Source organism: Boleophthalmus pectinirostris, unplaced genomic scaffold (genome assembly GCF_026225935.1).
Source record: "Boleophthalmus pectinirostris isolate CB_2022bp ecotype Guang Dong unplaced genomic scaffold, ASM2622593v1 HiC_scaffold_1, whole genome shotgun sequence".
In the NCBI taxonomy this organism is placed as follows: Eukaryota; Metazoa; Chordata; class Actinopteri; order Gobiiformes; family Gobiidae; genus Boleophthalmus; species Boleophthalmus pectinirostris.
In genome coordinates this window covers 21,761,014-21,783,817 of record NW_026570970.1, presented here as the reverse complement: position 1 = coordinate 21,783,817, position 22,804 = coordinate 21,761,014, and the positions used below count along the sequence as shown (strand labels likewise).

At 38.2% G+C, this 22,804-nt stretch overlaps 1 protein-coding gene across 8 annotated transcripts; it reads right to left on the bottom strand.

The window, feature by feature from the left end:
* Positions 1-48: 48 nt before the first annotated feature.
* ankrd44 (ankyrin repeat domain 44) lies at positions 49-19,189 on the bottom strand. Of its 8 annotated transcripts, none has more exons than XM_055166169.1 (28): positions 19,088-19,189; positions 16,329-16,407; positions 16,142-16,212; positions 15,409-15,609; positions 14,361-14,448; positions 13,966-14,108; positions 13,288-13,500; positions 12,402-12,480; positions 12,206-12,320; positions 12,045-12,127; positions 9,569-9,677; positions 9,422-9,490; positions 8,519-8,659; positions 8,169-8,234; positions 7,422-7,533; positions 7,280-7,348; positions 6,956-7,157; positions 6,235-6,322; positions 6,033-6,150; positions 5,369-5,591; positions 4,537-4,624; positions 3,661-3,744; positions 3,405-3,550; positions 3,231-3,313; positions 3,062-3,144; positions 2,865-2,956; positions 2,361-2,399; positions 2,017-2,177 (listed from the first exon to the last, which is right to left on the bottom strand). In XM_055166169.1, exons 1-28 carry the CDS (start codon positions 19,187-19,189, stop codon positions 2,134-2,136), a joined length of 3,030 nt encoding a protein of 1,009 aa, XP_055022144.1. In that variant the 3' UTR covers positions 2,017-2,133. The 8 variants fall into 8 exon arrangements, with proteins under 8 accessions (XP_055022061.1, XP_055022103.1, XP_055022363.1 ...); XM_055166341.1 differs by having other exon boundaries at positions 2,158-2,174; XM_055166086.1 differs by lacking the exon at positions 2,361-2,399 and having other exon boundaries at positions 49-2,208.
* Positions 19,190-22,804: the final 3,615 nt, after the last annotated feature.

The window sequence follows — 22,804 nt, the reverse complement described above, 5'->3', positions numbered from 1 at the left end:
TTTTTTTTACTGTACTGTATAAAGGATGCAAATAAGAAAACACACATGGATTTTGAAATGGTACAATTTATATAAAAAAAACAAGTGTAGCTGACAAACAGCCTTCAGCGTCTTACTGCATCAGGAACTGGTTTGACAATCATCAGACATGACAACAACGATTGTCAGGAGTGGTGCATTCTGGGTAATGGCAGAAGTTCAGTTTGGGGAGAAAGAGGCAGGAGAAGACTGTGCTTTCAATACAGTGTGTGCTTTTAAAGGACATCTCCACATTGGCAGTGAACAAGAGATGTCCACATTGTGCTAAGTTTTCAGTGAGTAGTTTTTTTAATTTTTTATTCATACAAAGATTCAGATCAAGGATATATACAAAAACATGTAAGCAATTCATGTAAGTACCTAATAAACCATTCTTTCAACAATATACAAAACCATTTAGTTTGTAAGACAAAACCAACAATATTCTGCATGTTCTATCACACTCATCGCAGTATTGAATTAATTTGGTAATATGTACTAAGTCAATAAATAAAAGACTTAGGCTTAAGGATAGAAAATATGTGCATGGTCCCTAAGGAAGAATTTAAGGAATTAAGATATTGTCTTCTACAAGAGGCAGTTCAGTGCTTTCACATCATCTTGTGAAACTTAGGTTCACTTTTGGTTTAATATACTGTGTGGGGAGCCATAGCTTCTTTAGCTTGAAGTACTTTTCATATCTTAAATTCAAATTAACTAAGCTAGACAGCTGCTGGGTGTCATCTTAAACTGTATATAAAACCGAACACAAGTGACTAACTGGCTGTGCAGTTATCGATGATGATGCAAAATGAAGAAATACAAAATTAATTAATAATTAATTAATTAACATTCCTTAAATTAATTAAAATGCTAAAATAAGTGTTTTGGCATGCCAATTGGGGTCAACTGCCTCTTTAAGGTGTACTTTTGAAATCCATAATCCTATATGCTTTAAAATAAGAACAATTTAACAAGGCACTGAAAATGATTGAGACAATGGCACATAGCTGGTAGGTAGACACGGTGAGGACTGGAGGAGGCCCTGTGCTCCTGAACATTTAAGTGCTGGCAGTATTTGTACCTTCAAGACTTGAATAATAAATAACTACATTAATAATGGCATCTTAAGGTGTTTGTTCATTGACTTGATAAGACTTGCATGACATCCGGAGCTGCCCAAATGGTAAAACCCTGGCTACCTTTGTCCAAACAAGTGCAAAAAGCCAATCAGTCACAAAGTGACATTATTTTAATCTCAGCATGTTCCAGAAATATTTTTTTAATTTAATTTTTTGTTTTCCAAGTACCTCTTTAGGTGACTTGCAGTACCTACCCTGTTTAGGCAATTTTGTTTATATACAGTTATAACAAATGTAGGAGGGAACATTACATTTTATGTACGTGTAAATAAAAATAAAAAAAGTATTAATAGCAACACAAAAGGATTTCTGGCTGGAGAGCAGAACTTTTGTTTTTCTTACAGTAGTTGCTGTTAAAAGTAAGATGCATACTGTATCACCATGCCAAGCTTTTTATCTGCCGTAGGTAGTTAAATATTTGGTATGACAACATTAATAATAAAAAAGATTAGATTTACACTGCAGTTCCCTATTATTCTACATAATTATACAAACAGATAAAAATGGCTTAAGACAGATGTACCGAGGTTGTTTTGGATTGAAGCACCCGTGAGCAGAGAAGACGTGGTGGGGTGAGAGCGAGCATGCAGACCCTGTGTTATTCTGATCAGTACAGGGGACCACAGGGGTCAGGTTAAAAAGAACAAAAATCACTGGAGCAGAAGATACAGATGCCATGTCAAACCCTCTGCCTCTAAAACACTGTTGCTCCTCAGTGGGAGAAATTGAAAAAGTCTAAATTGTGTGTGAGGTAGCAGGGAGGAGGGTCAGAAAGTCTCCGAATCCTCTGAGTCATTCTCAGTGGTTCCTTCGCTGGATGGTCCCGAAGGGTTCCTGGGGCTGCGCTGACCCCGAGCACAGGCAGCAGCAGCAGGGGTGAGGGTGGGGGGGGCTTTAGCTCCGTGAGGGGGCAGCTGTCTCAGGAGGGCACCTGGAGAGGGAGCCCCGGAGCTGCAAGGGGAGCAGAAAGGCATCATGGTAGCCAGAATGAGAGCCAGACAATCAGCCACCTCTCTGCTAGGAGCACAAGCCAGAGCAGGGGTCAAACCTGAGGCAGAGACAGAAGAAACGGACAGGGGGCGGGACAAGGTGGGAGCAGACATGGGCATGGAGGAAGCAGGAGGGCAAAGCAAAAACAGACAGAGGAGGGGCGGAGCAGCATTCAATTAGTTTCAGCATTTCTGCAACATAAATACTCACATAGGGGCACACTGTGCACAGAGCGACCACAGCTCATGTCTAAAAATATGTGCATTCAGAATTAAACAAACAGCAAGCAACAAAAAAAAGCTTTACAGTTCAAGATTTCCACTGTATAACTCTTAATAATCAGTTGCCAAATTAATCAAAAATTAAAAAACAAAATTTGACAAATAAGTCTAAAGTTGGGATTGTTTTCAGTGGGAACCCTGATCAAGCTAAACACATGCTGCAACACAGTTCATTCACATTGATGCATATGCTGTGGCTCTATTGCTAAGTTTCAGATGACATCACAACATTTTATGAGCAAATAATATTTAATACAGATGGAGGGCAGCCAAAATTAATGTTTGTTGAAATATGGTTCCAGGCTTCAGTCAATAACAGAAATGATCAAGTTAAATTAAGTACAATGTAGTCAATAGGAAAATTTGACTCTTGTTGCCCCCCATCTGGGAGTATGGCATCATCACATTCTAGGATAAATCATGTAGATCCTACCGTTCTCATCGACTGTCTGTACATTGGCCCCTCTGGACAGCAGCTCCTGGACAGCTTGCTTCAGACCACTGCGAGCAGCCAGATGCAGAGGACTGGGGCAACAAATTGAAATTAAATCAATACGTAAAAATAAAACAAAATAGATTTGGACTGAGACAAACTACACCAATTTTTTTGAGAGTCTTGGACATACTCACGTTTGCAGTGCAGAGTTGGTTGCATTAATGAGTGTTGAATCAGGGAGCTTTTCAAGAAGCAACATAACACAGTCTTCCTTCCCCTGTAACAATAACTCATGTAAATAAAGCAAAATAAAATCATAACAACATTAAATTAAACTTTACATAAAACTCTTAAGCCACTTACACTACCACAAGCCAGATGCAGTGCAGTGTTGCCGTCTTTGTCTGTGAGGTTAAGATTTGCATTGGCACTGGCCAACAGCACCTCTGTAATAATAAAAAGGACCAAAATTGAAAATAAATTTGCAATACTATTCAAATTAAACCCAAACTGTCCACATCTATAATTTGTACACACCTAGAGCCCCGACTCTTCCCTTGTCCGCAGCCATCATCAGAGCCGTCCGCCCAGACTGATCTACTGCGTCCACGGGTGCATCATGGGAAAGCAGCAGCTGAACACACTCTACATGACCAGAGAAAGCTGCAGCATGAAGAGGAGTCCTACAGACAGAGGAGAGGAAGTGAAGGTAGAACATTTTGAATCTCACACAATCCAGTAGCAACTTACTGTTCTTGTAATTAAATATTTGAATTATAAAACTAAAATTCACCTGTCTTTAGCATCTTTGCAGCCTGCTATGTCTGACCCCATTGCCTCAAGCAGCAGTGATGCACAAGGTTCATGGTCATTTACTCTGTTTTAAAAAAAAGTGTAATGTGTAAGTTCCTATTTTACGCCAAATTGACTCTTGTGAGTTTTAAGTCAGTTTATAATGTTGTTACCTAATCAAAAACATACCTAGAGTGGTGTTTTGTTTCATCCAAACATGAGTAATCCTTATTATTAGTCTGTCTGAAATGGTCCCAACATACTGTATGTACATGTAAATATCCTTGTGTTTGTAATGTTCCTTATACAGACATGTTGCTCAAACAAGATAAAATCAAATGAAAAAAATTAATGTCTACATTTTCAAAGCTCAAAATGCTCTGTTCCACCTTGTGAGGACAGAGCTTAAAAAGCGTGTACCCAGGTAAAGCCCCAGGTCCCAAACTACATTCACCCTTCACAGATTTGAATGACTATTTATTGCCTTTTATACATTTTTTTTACTGTTTTAGTGTGTGATGAAATGTGTGAATGTGAGCTATATGGACACCTGAATTTCCGTATGTATGTATGTATGTATGTATGTATGTATGTATGTATGTATGTATGTATGTATGTATGTATGTATGTATCTATCTATCTATCTATCTATCTAAAAACACAGTGGAGCACTTTCTGAATTACTATGTCACATCACAAGGTGGAACTGTTTGAGAGCAGAACTGAGCCTAAATATGCAGAGTTTGTGTGTTAAACATGTGTGAATGAAACAAAACACAACTCCAGTCATGTTTGTGATGAGGAAACAACATTATAATATTCAAACTTATCAGAAGCAGTTTGCAAGAGATTGATATAATATAATAAAATAACTTACACAGCGCAGTGCAAAGGTGTAAAAGGATTTCCATCAATACAACGGCAGCCTTTCTGCTCTAAAAGAACCTCCACACACCCCTCATGACCTGAGAACAAGGGGGGGAAAAAAAAAAAATCATCTTTCTGACCTGTGACTAAATGAGAATGGAATGACAGGGAAAAATCTGAGATATGTCCAGCTGCGGAGGGCCTGGAAATTAGACAGGCAGTTATAATTACAGCTTAATAGTTTATAATTACAGTACAGAGAAAATAATAAACTAGAATTAATTGACTCTAAACAAACACTAGAACTGCAAAGTAATCCACATACAATTATTTTGAAAACTGCAATCAATTCTTTCATTGTATTATGCTGTTTGTACCACCAAATGCTGATTAAATCCCCCATTTAGAGAATACAGGGTTATCCCATACAATGAATATATAAATGGACATAGTTAACTTGCTAGTCACCAGGTTTCAAATAGGAAGTGAGTATGGGTGCGCTTCCGGCTCCATCAACTCAGGCTCCAATTCACTTTGTATTTAAAAAACTTCTGTCTGTAACTGCTACTGTCAGACTCCTCATTTGGGTCTTGAAATATTTGTATTATATTACCCCCTTAGAATGCTGCTCTTTTCTATTTTCTCTGTAAACCAATTACTATTTTTAATATGGAACTTGGCTCCAAATTTGCCTCATAACTGCTAGCCTTGTGAGCTTCATTTGACTGGAGCCGAATGCTATGGGTGACGTCACACTCCCTTAGTTCACGTCTTTATATATGTCTGTGGTATGGACACTGTGGTTGAAACATATGAGAAAATTTGATCCAAACTGCCCTCACCGTAGTAACAGGCCCAGTGCAGTGGTGTGTACCCATGGAGGTCTCTGAGAGGTGGGAGGGAGGAGGGCTCGGAGCAGGCCATACTGAGCAGCTCACTGAGCCAGGAAGCGTGTCCCCGCGCTGCAGCCAGGTGGATGGGAGTGCGACCTTTAGAGTCTCCGATGAGGACTGAGGCCTCCTGCTCCAACAGACACTGGATGCACTCCTCCTGACCACACAGCAGCTGACACAAAAAGAAAATTACTAAATTATTATTAGATCTTGGTTGGTCGTTCACAACTATATTGACTTATCATTAAATAAATAGGGATGAACGAATATTTATTTTGCCATTTTATTTTCCTATAAGAGAACTGTTATTTTAGTATATTTGTAAATTGTATATTTGTATATTTGAGTCATAGAGGGTTGAATAACTTACATATGACTCATTAACAATACTACAAACCCAAGTACATTGTGTTTCACTGGGCTAATTAATTAAAAAAAGGTTCATTAATAAAAGTTTTTTTTAGGATTATTATGCTTTAGCGAGTAAAGCTTTCTTTAAATGTAATATTTATTGCAATTTTTCTTCAACAATTAATTACATCTTCTCAGTTTTTATAGCAACAGAACTACATGTTGGTCTTATTAAAATATGTGTAAAAAAACTTTTTTTTACCCCTAAATGAAGAGCTGTGAGGCCATGGTTATCCGCCATATTTACATTTGCTTCTCTCTCCAACAACAAAGAGACAGCGTCAACATGACCTCCTGCTACAGCCAGCATCAGAGGAGTTCTGTCAAAAGTTCAGGCACAGTTATAATCACACAAACAGCAGGAATTAAAGGCAAAAAAAGAAAGCACACACAAAATTACTTACTGTCCTTGAGTATCAGGGGCATCTACTAGATCTGCACCGTCTGGTTCATCCAGCAGGAGGCGCACACAAGTTGTATGGCCATTCATTACTAGAGGTGAAGAAACAAAATGTCACAGATGTTTATTAATAGTGTGTTAGATGACACACAGACCTGGTGAGCACAGACTGGGAAAGATTTAATACAAATTCACTCGTAGAAGCATTTGGTGAAAACGTGTACCTGCACTGGCAACAACATAGCATACTTAAAGAAGGACTAAACACTAATAGAACTTTTTTGCCACTAAATCATGCAGATGGTCTTTTAATTGTCTGCCGTTCTTAGTCTGTTTTTGTGCATACTAGACACATTTGCAAGATTTGTGGTCTAAAACTGAATGCATGCTGCCACCAACGGCCACTAAATTTCAAGCATGGGTGCACAGTTCCACTTTAATATCTTCAAAAAATTCTAATTACTAATCCATTCATATAAGCAATGTAGGTTTAAAATTCTTGCCACACTTGCATGTATACATTTTAGTTCACTTGTACATAAACAAATCTGCATATTTGTGTTTCATTTGAGACAACTTCTTGCTATGTTTTATACTGTAATTATTATTTGGAGTTTAATTACCACTCCATACTAAATTTCTCTGGATAGTGCAACATAATTAATCAACTTGGTACTTTCTGGGCCTTTACATTTACTTCAGATCATCCATGTCCAACTCCTTACCTGCCAGATGGACAGATGTGCGTCCGTACTGTTTGTCGGTGGTGCTCGGTGACGCCCCCTGGCTGAGGAGGGTGTGAACGCAGTCTGTGTGGCCCCTGAGTGCAGCCAAAGCCAGAGGGGTCCTGCCTGCTTCATCCCTCTGGTCCACTTCCCTCTCCCCCTGCAATAGCACCTCCAACGCCTGCGCATGACCATGGTATGCCTACAGACAAACAACTATGTATGTCACCATGATTGTGCAGTATTTAAAATCAGCTTGAAAGTGTTTGAGATTAAACTGAGTTAATACAAAATCATATGTTTTGATCAATGAGGCTAACTTACGGCCAGGTGTAGAGGACTTCTAGCATTTGGAGATTCTGGATTTTGGAAACTATCATCTCTATCCAGCAACTGCAAAGTCACAGCAAGATTAAAAATTAATTGTGCGTTGCATTCAATGCTCTGATAATGTTTTGGAACGCACTAGTTTGAGACAGTGCCGGTGTCCGTAGGCAGCAGCGTAGTGGACTGGACTGTAGCCCTGTTTGTCTTTGAGAGAAGCTGTGGCTCCACTCTGCAGCAGAAACTCTAAACATCTGCAACAAGAAAATAACTCCACTCAGTAAGTTCCCAAATAGTACAAACATCTACAAAACAAGACACTACAAATTTAAATTACGTTTACTAGTAAGTATTTTGTCTGATGCAAATTTCTATTCATACAGCCACACACAATGTATCTACATTTGGAAAAACTGAAACTGAACCCAAAACTAAACTTGCAGGACTAGAACAGTATCAACCCCAGTCTACAGCAATACTAAACTGGCTCCAAAATAGAACCAAACCAGGGTAAATGTACCTTATATAATTCTTTAAGTTTCCATGTGTGTCATCATTTATGGTTTGTTACTATCAGTGTAGTGTATTCCTGTGGAACCTGTGTATTTATGGACAGTTCTAAACAAAAGTGCTTGCTGTTTGTGTTATTGCAGTAAAAGTAACAATCCAATAAACATGACATCACTCTTATAAAGTCTGGTATTTAAATTGTTTTGTATCATTAAGTGTGTTAATTTATGTAACCATTTATGTAATATTATGCAATTACAAGGCATTAAAATGAACATTAAAACTGCTATACTACCCGATGACCTACTTTTGAACCCTAACCCACCTACTGGGAACCACTTGTTTAACTCTGTAACATGTAAGCCTCTGGGACACTCACAGGGCTGCTTCTTTCTCTTTCTCTGCCTGTACTCCTTCACTCTCAGGCTCCAGAGCAACTCGACGCCTGTAAAGAGACAAGCACACAGGGCAGAACTGGAGATGAAAGAATTAACACTTTCAAACAAAACCGCATTTCACAGCCTGGCACCGCCGTCTGCCAACAAGTGAGGTAACCACTGGATGCTGGAGGCCATACATATTGTATTAAAGCTTGAACTGTGTATGACCCCTGTTACCATAGAAACTGTGAGGTGTGGATCATCTAGTTTCTATACGCAGGGGGCACACAATTCAGTGCAGCACTAGGAGAAAAGATGAGGAGAAGAGTTTGTTTTTTAAAGTCTTTACCTCCTGTCGAGGTCGGAGGCAGCAGCATAGTGCAAAGCAGAGCGTCCCCACTTGTCCGTGGCATTGATGGCAGTGCCACAGGCTACTAGTGTCTCCAGGCACTGGTAATGACGACTGGCAGCTGCATAATGGAGAGGGGTCCTGAGGCAGACAAGCAAAACTGTATGAAATCAAGCTGCAGATATAATACTGTACAGTATATAGTATATTCTCACCAAGCAAAACCACTTGATATAATAAAATATAATAGTAAAATATATAACATGCAGAGGGCAGGTTTGTAAAAAGGTGTATTGTGTAGCTTTTCTCATGGTGTTTCTGCCACCTGCTTTTCTCCATGGAGATGTTATTGCTTTGTATACGAAATGCTTCACAGTATGGCATTAAACCTTTCTATCTTCATGGAGACCAAATCAGGCAAGCTACTGGTCAGATCTGTGGAGAAGCGACCCCGCTTACAGTCCGAGGTATTTAGATATTTCTGAGGAATAAAACCTCATGTGATTGAATACCTGTAAGGTAGATCTGTTTAATGTGCAATATGACAACAGGAACATGCAAAGCAGAGCAATGACATACACATAGAAACAAAAAGGTGACTGATCCCCAACCAAAAATGTACATAGTGCACCTTTAAGTAATTAATAACTTTTTTGGTTGACTTTGTCAGGCAAATTCCTTTGTTTATCTGGCTTGAGAAAGAAATAAGTAAGATTTTAATTACACTTCAGCAAGGTTCACATTATAATATAGGGCTATTCAACTGTCTGCAACCCTCCATTACCAACTCAACTCCAGCCACAAGTTGCTAGTATAAAATTGCTTTGTTTGGTGAATACAAGGACATTGTCAATCCAGGTCCATATGCACAAAGTATATTTTCAAATTAAAATAAAGTCATACCTTCCACAGTTATCCTTCCTGTTGTGTTCCCCACCACTGCTCAGAAGCAGCTTCACACAGTCCACATTACTACAGAGAAATCAGGGTTAAATGAAAGATATGTCTAAAAGACAAAAAAAACAGTAAAATGCTCCTTTGGGTGCTCACCCTCCAGCAGCAGCAGCGTGCAGACACGTCCTGCCCAGAGTGTCCGGGGTGTCAATCTGGAAGCCTGCAGACAGGACCGAGTCGTTACACAAAATGCTAAACCTCCGACCTGAAGAGGGCAGCGCAGGGAGACGACAGGAGGCCACACCACAACACACAGCAGCAGCCACAGAGGAAGAGACAGGACAGGCAGGAGGGAGAGCATGAGAGAGAAGAGGGAGAGGGAGGGAGAGAGACAGACAGGAGTTAGTGTAACACTGGACAGTGAAGGTCAGGTGACAGTTCAATCACAAGGCCATGAGTACACAAGAACATACACAGTACACACTACACAAAGATAACCACAACCATCCATTAAGACGAGAGGAAGAGGAGAGCACAGACCAGGTTCACACTTAAAACTGCTTATAATAAAACGCATTATATCATGATATTTGTTCTCTAATCTAGAAAAAACTCCATGTAAAGATTCAAATCTTGTCAGTAACTGTAAGGCTGTGTCGGTAAAGGCACTTAAATACATTACAAAACACTGAACAAATGATTGCTCACTAAAAACTGGATAGTTTTAATAAATTTTTCATTATGTTTAACCTTGTTCTGAATGGTATAACCAGCTGTGATAGCTTTCACAGCACATGTGGATAATTACATTTTATAACATTTGTATACAGTGTTTATGTTTGTAGCTATGCTGATTGATTGTTTTTAAACAAAACTGCATTATGTACTTTATGAACTGACAAATGAGCAGAGACACACCTCAATCCCAAAACAAAAGGTGTGAGCCTTACCTAACCCAGTAACAGAATACTACTTTAATTATAAATACTACTATTACAAATATAATTATTACCAACAAGTGTCTGTGTGACCTTAAATTCAATCGATCATGAGTCTTTTTTGGCAGTTAGTCCACACTGCTACTTAAAAGATTAAAATGTAGAGTTATCTTGAAACTAAATACAATGCAAATACAACAAAGAGTTTCAGTGTGGTTCTTATGTGCTGAATCAGGACACACAGGGAGCAGCAGTCAGCACATGAGCTTGTATTCAAAACACACAGTTGCACCTCAGACACTACGCCTCCAGGCTACACTTGTGCACCTATTAAATGTCCAATAAAACCTTAACACACACAAGGCATATCTCTTACTGGCTTTTTGGGATTCATAGCAAAGGGATGGGGACTTTCAACTCACAAATTAGCTGTGAACAAAATACAAAAGGCAGTCTCCAGTGATCACAACATTCGGTCCAGACGCTGCAGCTGCAAGCATGTAAAGGACTTCTTTGTTTCTGGTTACAACAGCTCAGCAGTGCACAGTTCCCCCGGCCCTCCAGGCAGACAGAGATCAGACTCTGCTCTACTAAATTCAACTTGGACTACTTATACGTGCACACAATTTAGGAGTAGGCTGGTAAGTGATAATATATGTACATAGTATTAATAAAAATAACAAGAACAACTTGGGAAGAACAACTATATCAAGCAACTGGTTGAATCTTGCAATGTTAAATAATATGATACTCCTATCAACAGTTCTTTTAATCAGCGATGTTAATATCTTTTGCCATAATCTTCCTGGATCCAAAATGTCCATAGCCAACATTTGTAATTACAAAAGCAATCTTAGAACTTCTGCAGTATTTCATATCATCTCACTACTACAGTATTTCATATTTCTCATAGTATTTTTCAGCCAAACTCAAGTATCATCTTAACTGGAGCTGAGAGAGACCGGTCGAATGGGTAATTACTCTAACTAAGGCCTTGTCTGTTTCTGGGACAGTGTGACTTGAATTTGGCCTCAGCTGAATGCATTTGCTGTTGGAGGAATTCACCACTGGGAACCAGAAAAACAACTGAGCTCCATCCTCTCTTGAACATCAAGCTGCAGGGCGGTGTTAAATACAAGCAACAAGTGACTCAAAACAAGTTTAAAATAAAATCTAGCAGATCCTGAAAGTGTACAATCAGTCACTTAAGCTAAGCTATCACTAACTACTAGCACTAATACATTCTGCATATAATTATATTGTGTATAATTGGTCTAGACATGCCTTTGTTCAGAGTTGATAAAAAATGTTGATGTAGACCTCTGGGTCACATTTTTATGGCTCTACAGGAAATGTTCTTTGAATCTTTTATGTGAACCACTGCCAACTCTAAATATACGTATTAAATTCTTCAACCTTGCATGGAAATGTCAAACTATCTATTACAAGAGAAACAACAAAGCAAAAAGTGTGAAAAAGTATCAAGTATGCAGAATAAACTATTTCACCAGCAATAACATATACATAACATATACATTCAATTCAATTCAAATTAAATAATTTTAGTATAAAATATATTTGTGCAATATTCAGTTGAACTACAAAACCTTTTCAGCTACCTTGTAAATCAATTATGTGTAACTGTATTAATCTACAGATTACATAATCTATTCTATCTCTAGTTAGTGTGCTACCTGAGGACAGAAGTTTCCGGCAGCAGTCTGAGTGTGCGTTCAGGGCGGCCAGATGAAGAGGAAACATGCCATGGATTCCTCGCCTTTAGAGAGCAGACATGAAAGTTTTATTTACCAATAACAATGGTATGCCTGTAGCATTTTTCAGTGACCAACCCAACCTTGTGCAGTCTGCTCCACTTGTTATCAGCGTGTTGATCAGGAGTTCGTGTCCAAAACGGGCTGCGATATGTAGAGGCGTGTTACCATCTTTATCCACACTGTCAATCTCCCCACCTATGGTAAAAGGTAATCAATACAGTCATTTTCATATTTTTAAATAGTATTGATTTTGTCTTTTAAACTATCCATTCTCACCACTTTGAATGAGGGTCTGTGAGCGGGTGAATCGTCCATGTACAGCCGTCATGTGAAGAGGGCTTTTTCCATCTCGACTCTAAAATACAACAAGAGCATTTTAGAATATTATAGAACAAGTCTATCTATCTATCAACCCAAAATATATATTAATTAGCAGCATGGTATTGCTTGTAACTATTTAAGAGACAATTATTTATTTGAGTCATTAGAAATTATTCAGGATACAGAGATTTAAAAAGATTTTAAAAAAATAAATGCGTTGCTTTGTTTGGACTTCATCAAAATGGCATGCACCAAGATGAGCCAAGGACAACATGCCATGAATGTGAAGCATTTGATGGAAAAAAAACAGAAAAAAAAGTTTCCTGTCTGTTCCTTAATATCGGTTTGGCACCTAGCCGAGGTTTGTATTTTTTGTTGACGCACAAGGAAGAGATATTAGTTCCTTTTATAAAGAACTATGGCGAAGCAGTTTGAATTTCACTATTTTGAATACCAATTTACACATTGAACACAATTATTAAAATGTACTGTAAAATAATGTTTAAGGTAAGCAAACCAAATAATCTGGCTACACCTGTACACCACATATTTATATACAACATGAACCCTCTCAATTTATCCAAGCACAACACCAACACAACACAACACAACATCACTGACACCCACTTGTCTCCTTTTGTTCTTGGTTTGTTTTTGTCTGCCTCAATGTGCAACTGTTTTCTTTCCTAATTATGATTATGTTACTGTTGTGTCTGATGTCTGTCTTATTATTTATTTCATACTTAATAAATATAAATATAGCTATAATTGACTGGAAAAATAGCAACATTTTCTAACATATTAAATAATAGCCATAGTACAAAAGCAGTAAATTGTATACCTGCACATTGACATCCGCGCCGTTGTTGACAAGGAACTCCAAACAGAGCGCTCCGTGGGTGGAGGCGGCGGCGAAGTGCAGAGGAGTGAAGCCCTTGTTGTTGGGCTGGCTCACGTTAGCCCCATAGTCGATGAGCTCATTGACAACTGTGTCCTGACCGTTAAAACAGGCCACGTGCAGAGCTGTGTTTCCAAATGCATTCGCCTCATCTATCTGTGCACAGACAGCATTTATATTTACTATTATGGTAAATCACTGCTTTAGATTAAATAACTCAACTAGAAATAAGCATACTGAACCAACCATTAAAAAGTCTAGTTAGTTACCCTTTTATAAAAGTTGAAACTGTACAACATTCATTAAAAGTGTACAATGTAACTTTTCTGTAGGATGGTTCTCCACCTGATTATCTGTGGAGAAGTGAGCCAACTCATAAAGAAACCAGGTATTAAGTAAGTGAATACAAAAACAAGAAATATATTTAATATATAATATTTAATATATTTAATTGGAACATTCTATGCAAAGTAATAACCAGAAGAGTTAACACACCTTTAAAAGGTCAATTAAAACTAAAAATATGTAAAAGAATGTATTTGTTACTTTTTCACATTTTTTATGAAACAAATGGTAAGTATATTTTCGTGAAAGTAATAAATTCTACATATTTGGTCTTACTTCTACTGCCAGGTTGAGCAGATGCTTGACCACAGCAATCTGTCCACTCGAGGCTGCTGCGTGGAGCGGAGTGTAGCCCCTTTTGTCCTTACAGCTGATCTCTGCCCCCTGGTTCACCAACAAACACACCACATCCAGATGACCTGCACACAACAGGAGAAGAGTTTCATAAATTACTATAAAGGATTACAGTGTGTGTGATATGCTATAGAAGTATTATGATAAAATACTATTACTACACTATTTGGACTTTTGCCAACTAAAACTCTGTTATCAGTGCTTGTTTTGGTATTTGTACCCTCACTAATGCTCTAATGAAATGGTTATAATATGAGATAAGATATATTTAATTTAATAGGTTCTATCAAGCTAATGAGAGGTACATTGTGTCTTACCCATGAAGGCGGCCCAATGCAATGCTCTGCTGTCTTTCTTATCAAATGCGTTGATGTTGGCTCCTTTTGAAAGCAACAGGTTCACCATCTGGAAAGAAATTAATGGTTAGGAATTATGTGCGCATTGCAGTGTTACTCATTTTTTAAAATTTTGATCCATAGGCTGCCACTGACAAGACAGTATAGTGTGAAACAGGGCTGAAGAGCAGAGGGAATATTCACAGCGTATATACAGTATATATACTGACCACTCCACTATAGGGCAGCACAGTGTTACTCAATTATATGCTTTGTTTGTGTGCAGCCATATTTTGGATTGTCAGTGAGAAAGATTATGTGGGTGATGTTCTTATATAACTGTATTGTAAATATATGTCATCATTTGGGATATTTGTTGCATAAACACCCAAGCTGAAAATACTGAGTCAGAAATAGACAAGCTGTTCGTCCGGTTTGGCTCCAAAAACTCCTCTGCCTTCCCTTTAGTTTATCTGATTTATGAATGAAGAAAATGCACCTACATATTTTCTAAAAATGTACTTTTCATCCAAAAGAGAATAAGAATCATATTCTTTAAAATACAAAACATACAGAAATAATGTCAAGATCAGGCAACACAAAGTTTATGAAAGTTGAAAGTTTATCTACAGCCACAATGCACTGTATATGACACCTGTCCATCCAAAACTGAACTTCTTTTAAATGAATTGATACAGGACAGGTAGATGTCTGTTAAATTGCAACACATAGACCAGACCATTCACTCCCCACATACCTCTCATCTGAACCTTTGATTGATTTGCGTTATTATTAATCCATAATCCTTCCACTTTTTCTTCCCCCATTTTTATGACTTCTAACATGACTGTGTGAACACAAACTTCAAGTGATGCCTACTGTCACCAAGTCCACCACAAACAGGTGCCGAGATGAAAAGATGATCTACGGTGTAATTTCACCTGTCAAGGAGCTTAACATTGCAGATTGTTCTATACCCAAAAATATTTCTCCTGACAATCCAGTGGTTAAGCATCGTAATCTGAATTACCTCTGTGTGACCTTTGAGGGCAGCATGGTGTAGAGCGGTGCGCCCTCCTCGGTCAGACACGTTGACGCTGCTCAGCAACGGGATGATGACCTCGGCACACCTCAGGGCGTTGTTGGCAGAGGCGACATGCAGCGGAGTTTGCCAGTTCTTGTCCCGAGCGTTCACATCAGCTGAGTGCCGGATTAACATGCTCACCGTCTCCTAGCAACCGCAAAGATTAACATGTTTAAAAGTGTGTGATGGCTAAAAACATAACTTGTGAACTGAACATTGCATCAAAATAAGATTAATTAACTTTTTATGTATTATTATTATTTTTTTTATTATTATTTATTTATTTTTATTTATCACATGTTTGTATTTATGCCTACTTTTAACTGATTGAATTTTTGAAGATATGAAGGATGACATCAACAATAGAACATAAAGTTTAAGAGCAGCTATGCGACTGGATTATTAAAACATGTTATGGTTTGGTTTGCATTGGGTGTTGACACTTTGCTTCCTGCTTGACTTAAAAACCACAATAATAACAATCCTTCCAAGGTTAGATGCCTACCAGTCACACCTATACAAGGAAAAATATACTTTCCTTGGTAATCTGTTAATTGAACCTAAACTATTCCAGCCATGTTGAATAACCTGTTTTAAAGGAGTATACGGGTGCACCTAGGTCACATCATAGTCTGTGTGCACTGACACCTGTTTCTCAGTTAGTGCAGACAGAGCTCACCTCACTTCGAGAGGCAACCGCACGATGCAGGGGGGTGAGCCACATGTTATCTTTGGCATTGACTCTGGCCCCTGTGGAGTAGAGGAAGGGCACAAACTGAAATACTATGACTCTTAATTACTACAGGGAATAATACATCTGTGAATAAAGGTCTGGTAAATACTGTACTAAATAAAGAGAGTTTTACCTGAGAGTATAAGGATCTCTGTGATTTCAGCATCGCCCAGAAAAGCTGCTGCATGAAGCGGTGTGCGTTTTTCTGAATCCTGAGGGTATAAAAAACAAGTGCACAATTTAGAATTATTAAAACGTTTCACTGTTACAATTCCGATGAAACATTTCAGACAAAGTTATTCGGTACCTAAAGCAAGTTAAGACACGAGGAAAGGAATTACAATGCAATTTGATAACAATGCCTATTAAATTCAGAGAATGCTTATCAATGAGCATAATTCCCAATATGATATAACCTTAACAAAAATTAGTTTCAAGGGCACACAAACCCACTGTTTTCCTGTACATAGGCCTGTCACGAGAATACATTTTGAAGTGTGATATATTACTGAAGTAAATATAGACAATAAACAATAACACTGAAACTGATTTATATACTAACAGAAAAACCAAAGAGCAGGTTCAAACCACAAAAAGTATTCTAAATTTACAATATATAAATGGCAGAATGAAACATTTTAGTACTTATTGTGCATCCAGCAGTGTAAAATAGAAATTACACACAGACATTGCTAAAAAATATTGTTCCTTCTTTCAAATAATGAATGATTGAGTATAGTGACAGGTCTACCTGTAAAATATAGAATCCATTATTGAGGCCAAATGTTTTGTAACATGGTTAATGGTACTTAAAATAACTCTTTCTGTGAAACTGATGGTAGCCTTAATTCTTTAACACTGAATACATGTCTGTCTGCTGCCACACTGTAGCAGCATTATGTGACAAAACAAGGTCGTAATATTATTTTTTGGACAAGGAGCTGTGGATGGGTCACGGAGATGTCAGTGTCAACACAACTATTGTTCAACCCAATGAGCTCATACATACACACTCCAACAGTAAGAGTCTATGAGCAGTCCTCTAGTCCATGTGATCAGCTCTTCAGTGCAGCCACTCGAATAAAGTGGACTATAGAGGCAAATGCAGACCGTTCTAAACACGAGATATTGAACACAAGAAGAAGGTTGTGTTTTCTACCATGTGATGAGGAGCTGATGCACAGAACACGTGTGTTTGGAGCAACCACTGTCCTTTACTTTCGTTCTGGTTTGAAATGAAGAAAACAGGAAGTGAGGGCATGTGATCACTTATACAGCTAAATCTGATTCAAATGGTGTGGCTACGAGAAGATGCACCAAATAATTTACAAACAAAAGTATCATTTAGACACATGTATCCAGTGTGTGACTGGATACATGTGGATGTGATCTATATTTTATGCAGTATTAGTAACATTATTAGTCAAAACCGGATGAATTGAATGGCTTAAGTCTTCCGTCTTTACTGTTTTTAGATATGACTATATGACTAGAATATGTCATTGCTTCAAGGTTCTATATTAAGCAAAAATGACTTTGTGAGCTTTAAGCTTTAAGATTGTTGTTACCTCCACAAAAACATACCTGGAGTTGTGTTTCATTCACATGTTTGAATACTCCTGGTTTATTAGTCTGTCTACATCTCCAAAGCTCAAAATGTTCTGTTCCACCTTGTGATGTAATGACTATGGATGGGCATTCGATGAAATTTTCTTAATCGATCGTCGGAAGAATTAACGATCGATTATCGATTAATCATTAACGTGTTTATATTAAAATGATCATCATTATTATTACTATCTGCACTACTAACCTGCATACATAAATTCAACTTTACGACATATAAACCGTAACGACTCTAGAGCCACATCAATCCGTTTGAGATTATAATGTGTTTAACGCAGTTTTGCGCAACTCTCACAAAAACAAATCTTAAAACCGCATCGCTAATTTGCATAAACTCAGCGAAGATAAAACTCCAGCTCTTGTGTCGCTGATGCGGTCAACTTCTGTTGGATTAAAAGACATGATTCAGTGGAATACAGGTTAGTGTGACCAGATTTGCGTTTGTCAAAACCAGGACACCGTACGGGGGGTGGGAGATGGGGACTCGTCATCGACATTGCGCGACTCTCACCTGGTAAAGCTTTTTCCCACTGGACACCGAAACATATGTGCTGCTTTATACACTGTGCACATGGACTCACACTTGTCCCGAACGCAACGGAAAGCGTGGAATTTCTTGTACAAGTCATCATTAAATACACATTTGCGTTGCAGACTGACCGACTGTTTGTGTCTCGCTCCTTCTGAGTGCAAAGAGCTACATGTACGGACCCCTGTTTGGTCACGCTACGCACAGCAACCTACATTCGGTTTGTCGATTAAAATGAACGTAATCGATGAAATTCTTAATGATCAATTATCGATTAATCGATTAATCATGCCCATCCCTAGTAATGACGCAGAAGTTTTCGTGTAAATAGGTACCTTTTACCTTCTGTTCATAGATATTGACAATTGCAGGGCTGAAATTAGCCAAATAATTCTAGTGAAGATGTATGGATGTGTGTTAAACATGTGTGAATGAAGCAAAACACAACTAAAGAAACAAGATTTTAACATAGATCAAGTGTTAGGGCCCTTTAACTTTCAAAAACTAAACCTTGTAAGACCTTAACTGAAAAAAAAAAAAAAAATACAAACAGCAATTATTTCTCAACTTGTTGCTTCCTACTGAACTTTTAAGAACAAATCTTTTTTTGTTTTCAACTTTTCATCCCAGATGCAGCGTGGCATAAAATGAAAAAAAAAAACTGTGTTCTCTTTTAATTTCCATCGTACACATTTGGGATGCTTTCTTATATGTGGGTGTGTAGGCTGTGTTTGTACCGGTGCATTGATGTCTTCAGACTTGTAAATGAGCATACGGATCTCCTCAGGGTCTCCACTGAAGATGGCCTGGATGAGAGGAGGCTGTGGAGAGACAGACATAAAAGATCACTGATGGGCACAGACTGTATGGAACTATGGAAACAATGTAGACGTCTCATGAACAGAGGGAGCCTGTCAGCACTACACAAAATCAATTTCAGCATTAAGTTTTATCTCAGCGATACAACAAGTGAGGAGGAAAATACAGCTAAAAGTATGTGAACTCTTCAATTTTTGACACATTTACCACTCGTAATTGTTTCATATCATAGACCCATTTCTAATATTTCACAAAAAGAACACAAGTGAACATAACGTGGTCTTTCTTATGGTTGAGTTGTGAACACTGCCACTAACTTAACAGTCTTTGGATGTCATTCTGGATCCTTCTGTAACCTCCTGACTGAGTGGTCAATGTACACTTGGGAGAAAATATTGCTTTCCCATTTGTTCTCATTATTTTTGGCTCCCAACATAATATGTTTTCTTTTGAGATCTTAGCCTGGACTTTGACTTTGTCTGGCAGGCTCTATACACTATTTGGCCAGTGAAACTCAACTCAGCTTTCCAAGATCTGTGGTTGATCAAAAGGTTCACTTTGTTTGTCACACACAATCGGGGTCAGGGTTGAATTTAAAAACTGCATTTCTGTTTACTTATGTTATCTTTGTGAGGTATTCAAATGGTTTGATCATCTGAAGTGTAAGAATTTTTTTTTTTAAATCTGAAATCATCAAGGGTATGCATATTTCTCCTTTGAACTGTATGTCCTGGAAATGGCCAAACGAGGCATGATTCTTCCCACGGTACATGTTGTAGTGTGCGGGGCAGCTGTTTGACTTTGGGCTGCAGTGTTTACAGAAGTCAGTGCAAGCTACAACAAGAATGTAACCTACTGTACTGTACACTCTCTCAAAATATTCATACTATTAGCAGTAGCAAGGATATCTGAAGTTATGTGCAAAAGTTAAAATCAGTCTTTGTAGATAAGGATCTTCAAAGTAAAAGACACCCATAAGGAAAAGTTAAACGAAGGACGCAGGTTGCAGAGGGTGGGCCCTTATTTTGAAGGCAGATTCACAGATAATGTAAATAGAGGCTGTACATTCAGGGACACAAACACACAGAGGTTATGTCTAAGTGGAAAAGGAGACAGTGAACTACAGTGAACATGTCAGGTTTAAAGTTGCACTATGTAACTTTTCTTGAGGGTCCATCATTTGCTTGTTACTGTGGAGTTGTTGGCTCTTCAATGTTCCAAGTGACACCATTAGACAAAGTTACAGGTCACATTTGTGGAGAAGCGAGATATTCACAGTAAGAATGATTTTATTAATAAAATGATAATATTATATAATATAATTCTATTCTGAACATAAAGTGCTTCTTCAACAGGCTATAAAAACAAACTCTCCAATTTGCAACATTATGATTTAAAGTGAGCATGTCTGAGCAGATGGTAGGAATGTTAGCTACAGGTTAGAAGTGTAATTATGCTAGGCTCGCGTTCGGCCTCAGATGACTTCCTGTGTCTCTGTGCCTGACTTCCTGTTGCACAGCAGTCTCTTCTCCGAAACAGAGAGAGGAACTACACAGCCGCGTTTCACTTCTGCTTCAGCTCAGGCACAAGAGACCACTTCCTCAAGAGGCTGAAGGCAGTTGTAACTTCTGTCATATATGGTCGTACTTTTGGGAGGGAGTGACACAAGTTGTAACATCAAAAGAAACCTCCCTAAAAACTGTGATCAAACAGACATATGTTAGGTTACATATAATAATACAGAGAGGAGTATATTTATAACACCACTTACTATGTTATAGATAATGTATAGGATAGGCAAGATGGATTAAAAATGTATTTATATTTTGGATATAAATGCACATCTTTAAAAACATTCACCAAGATGTACTATGTCATTTTTGATGACTCCACCAGGCCAAGCTATGGGTCAGTTCTGTGCAGAGGCAAGCCTGATCATGGTCAGAATTCAGGTATATTTGAGCAGTAAAAATGAACTTAACTTCATGAATGCAAGATACATCTTTAACATTACAGGCAAAGCAATAACCTGTCCATAGAGACAAGTAGATGTTGGGCCTTAACAAAAAAGTTACATAGCGCACCTTTAACAGTAACATTTTCCTATATACTGTTCCCCCCTTTTTTTTTTGTTTTAGAAATGCTAATTTTGCTAATATTTTGCTCTGACCCAACAGGACAAAGGAAGACGATTTGTTTAGACAAATCTGTAAACTGTTTGTCGGTAAAACTATTTTAACATCAAGCAGGAAATGGATTGTACAGCCTGGTAGAGGGTTTATATAAAGTGTTAATACTATGAGAAATAATAGGATGCGGATTCAACCTCTCCTTCACATTGTTACTTGCATACAATCAGTATTTGTACAAGAGCAGTGATAAGAAAGTGGTAAGCTACACTGCGAATGGTCAAAATAATTTCCCAGCTGTAGATCACGAGGCCTGTGCTTCTGCCAACGCTGCAACATATGGCCTTTTAGCTACGCTCCCTTCTAGTCCGACAGCAAAGACACTTATGAGCTGGCATTAACTATCATGGTGCACTGTCCTGTTCACCATGGGGATCTGGGGAGTCTGCATAGGGAATGAGAGGAGGTTCTGTTGGGTTTTAATATGCAAATATGTTCATAGCTTGTAATGTTATATGTCTAATGTTATATTGGGCTAAAAGTTTTTTTTTTTTCTTCTCATTGTTGTTTGTATTGTAGAGAAGAGAGAACTATCCTAGAGAGCTTAACCTTCTTGATCTCAGGGTCCAACTTTTTCAGTACCAACTTGGGGGCCATTCACAACATAACATTTTTGGTCCTGGTTTGGTATTGGTTTGAAGCCCTTTTGGTGTTTCATGTAAACTGTGGTTTGGTCCAATTCTAGACCTCTAATCCTGGTCTAGTCAAGGTTTAGTTCTGGATTTGTCCCAGTTTCACCCCAACTGTGATGGGGTGTGTATGTGTGTGTGTGTGTGTGTGTGTGTGTGTGTGTAAACGCAGCCTTAGATATGAATTTGAATGTAAGAACTAAAGCATATAAAAGTGCACAACTACATTCTTTCTTATGCAAACAATTATTCAAATTAGTTAAACCACACTCACTGACACCTCGATTCATGTGTGTACAGGCAAACAGAAAAGACAAAATGACTGCTGTAGCTTTAAACAACTACGAGGTCATACAATTGTCAGAACTTGAGTGTGTAGTTTCCTGTTGAAGTCTTTACTTTAGTAGAATACCCGGACATTACCCAAAGTGTCCTTTTTAGGAATCTGCAGCTGGCTCATAACAATTCACTATGCCATTATTATGACACATACAAAAAGTCAACATTTCTATCTCATGACAAGAATATACTATTAGCCACTACTTATTCCCACTAATTAGGAATATGTTTTAGCTTGAAGCAGCAACTTAAAGGTGCACTCCACAACCTTTCTGGTGGGGGTCCGCTACTTGCTTGTTGCCATGGAGATGTCACTGCTTTCCCTGGAATTTTTCCACAGTATGACATTAAAAATGTCTATCTAGCATTTATTCATTATAGGTGTTTCTATTGCTCAAAAATACAATAATTCCTTCTGTAAACTGGGTAGTGTAGTACTGTAACCTGCTTGTCTCTGAACATTTAATCTATACTGTGG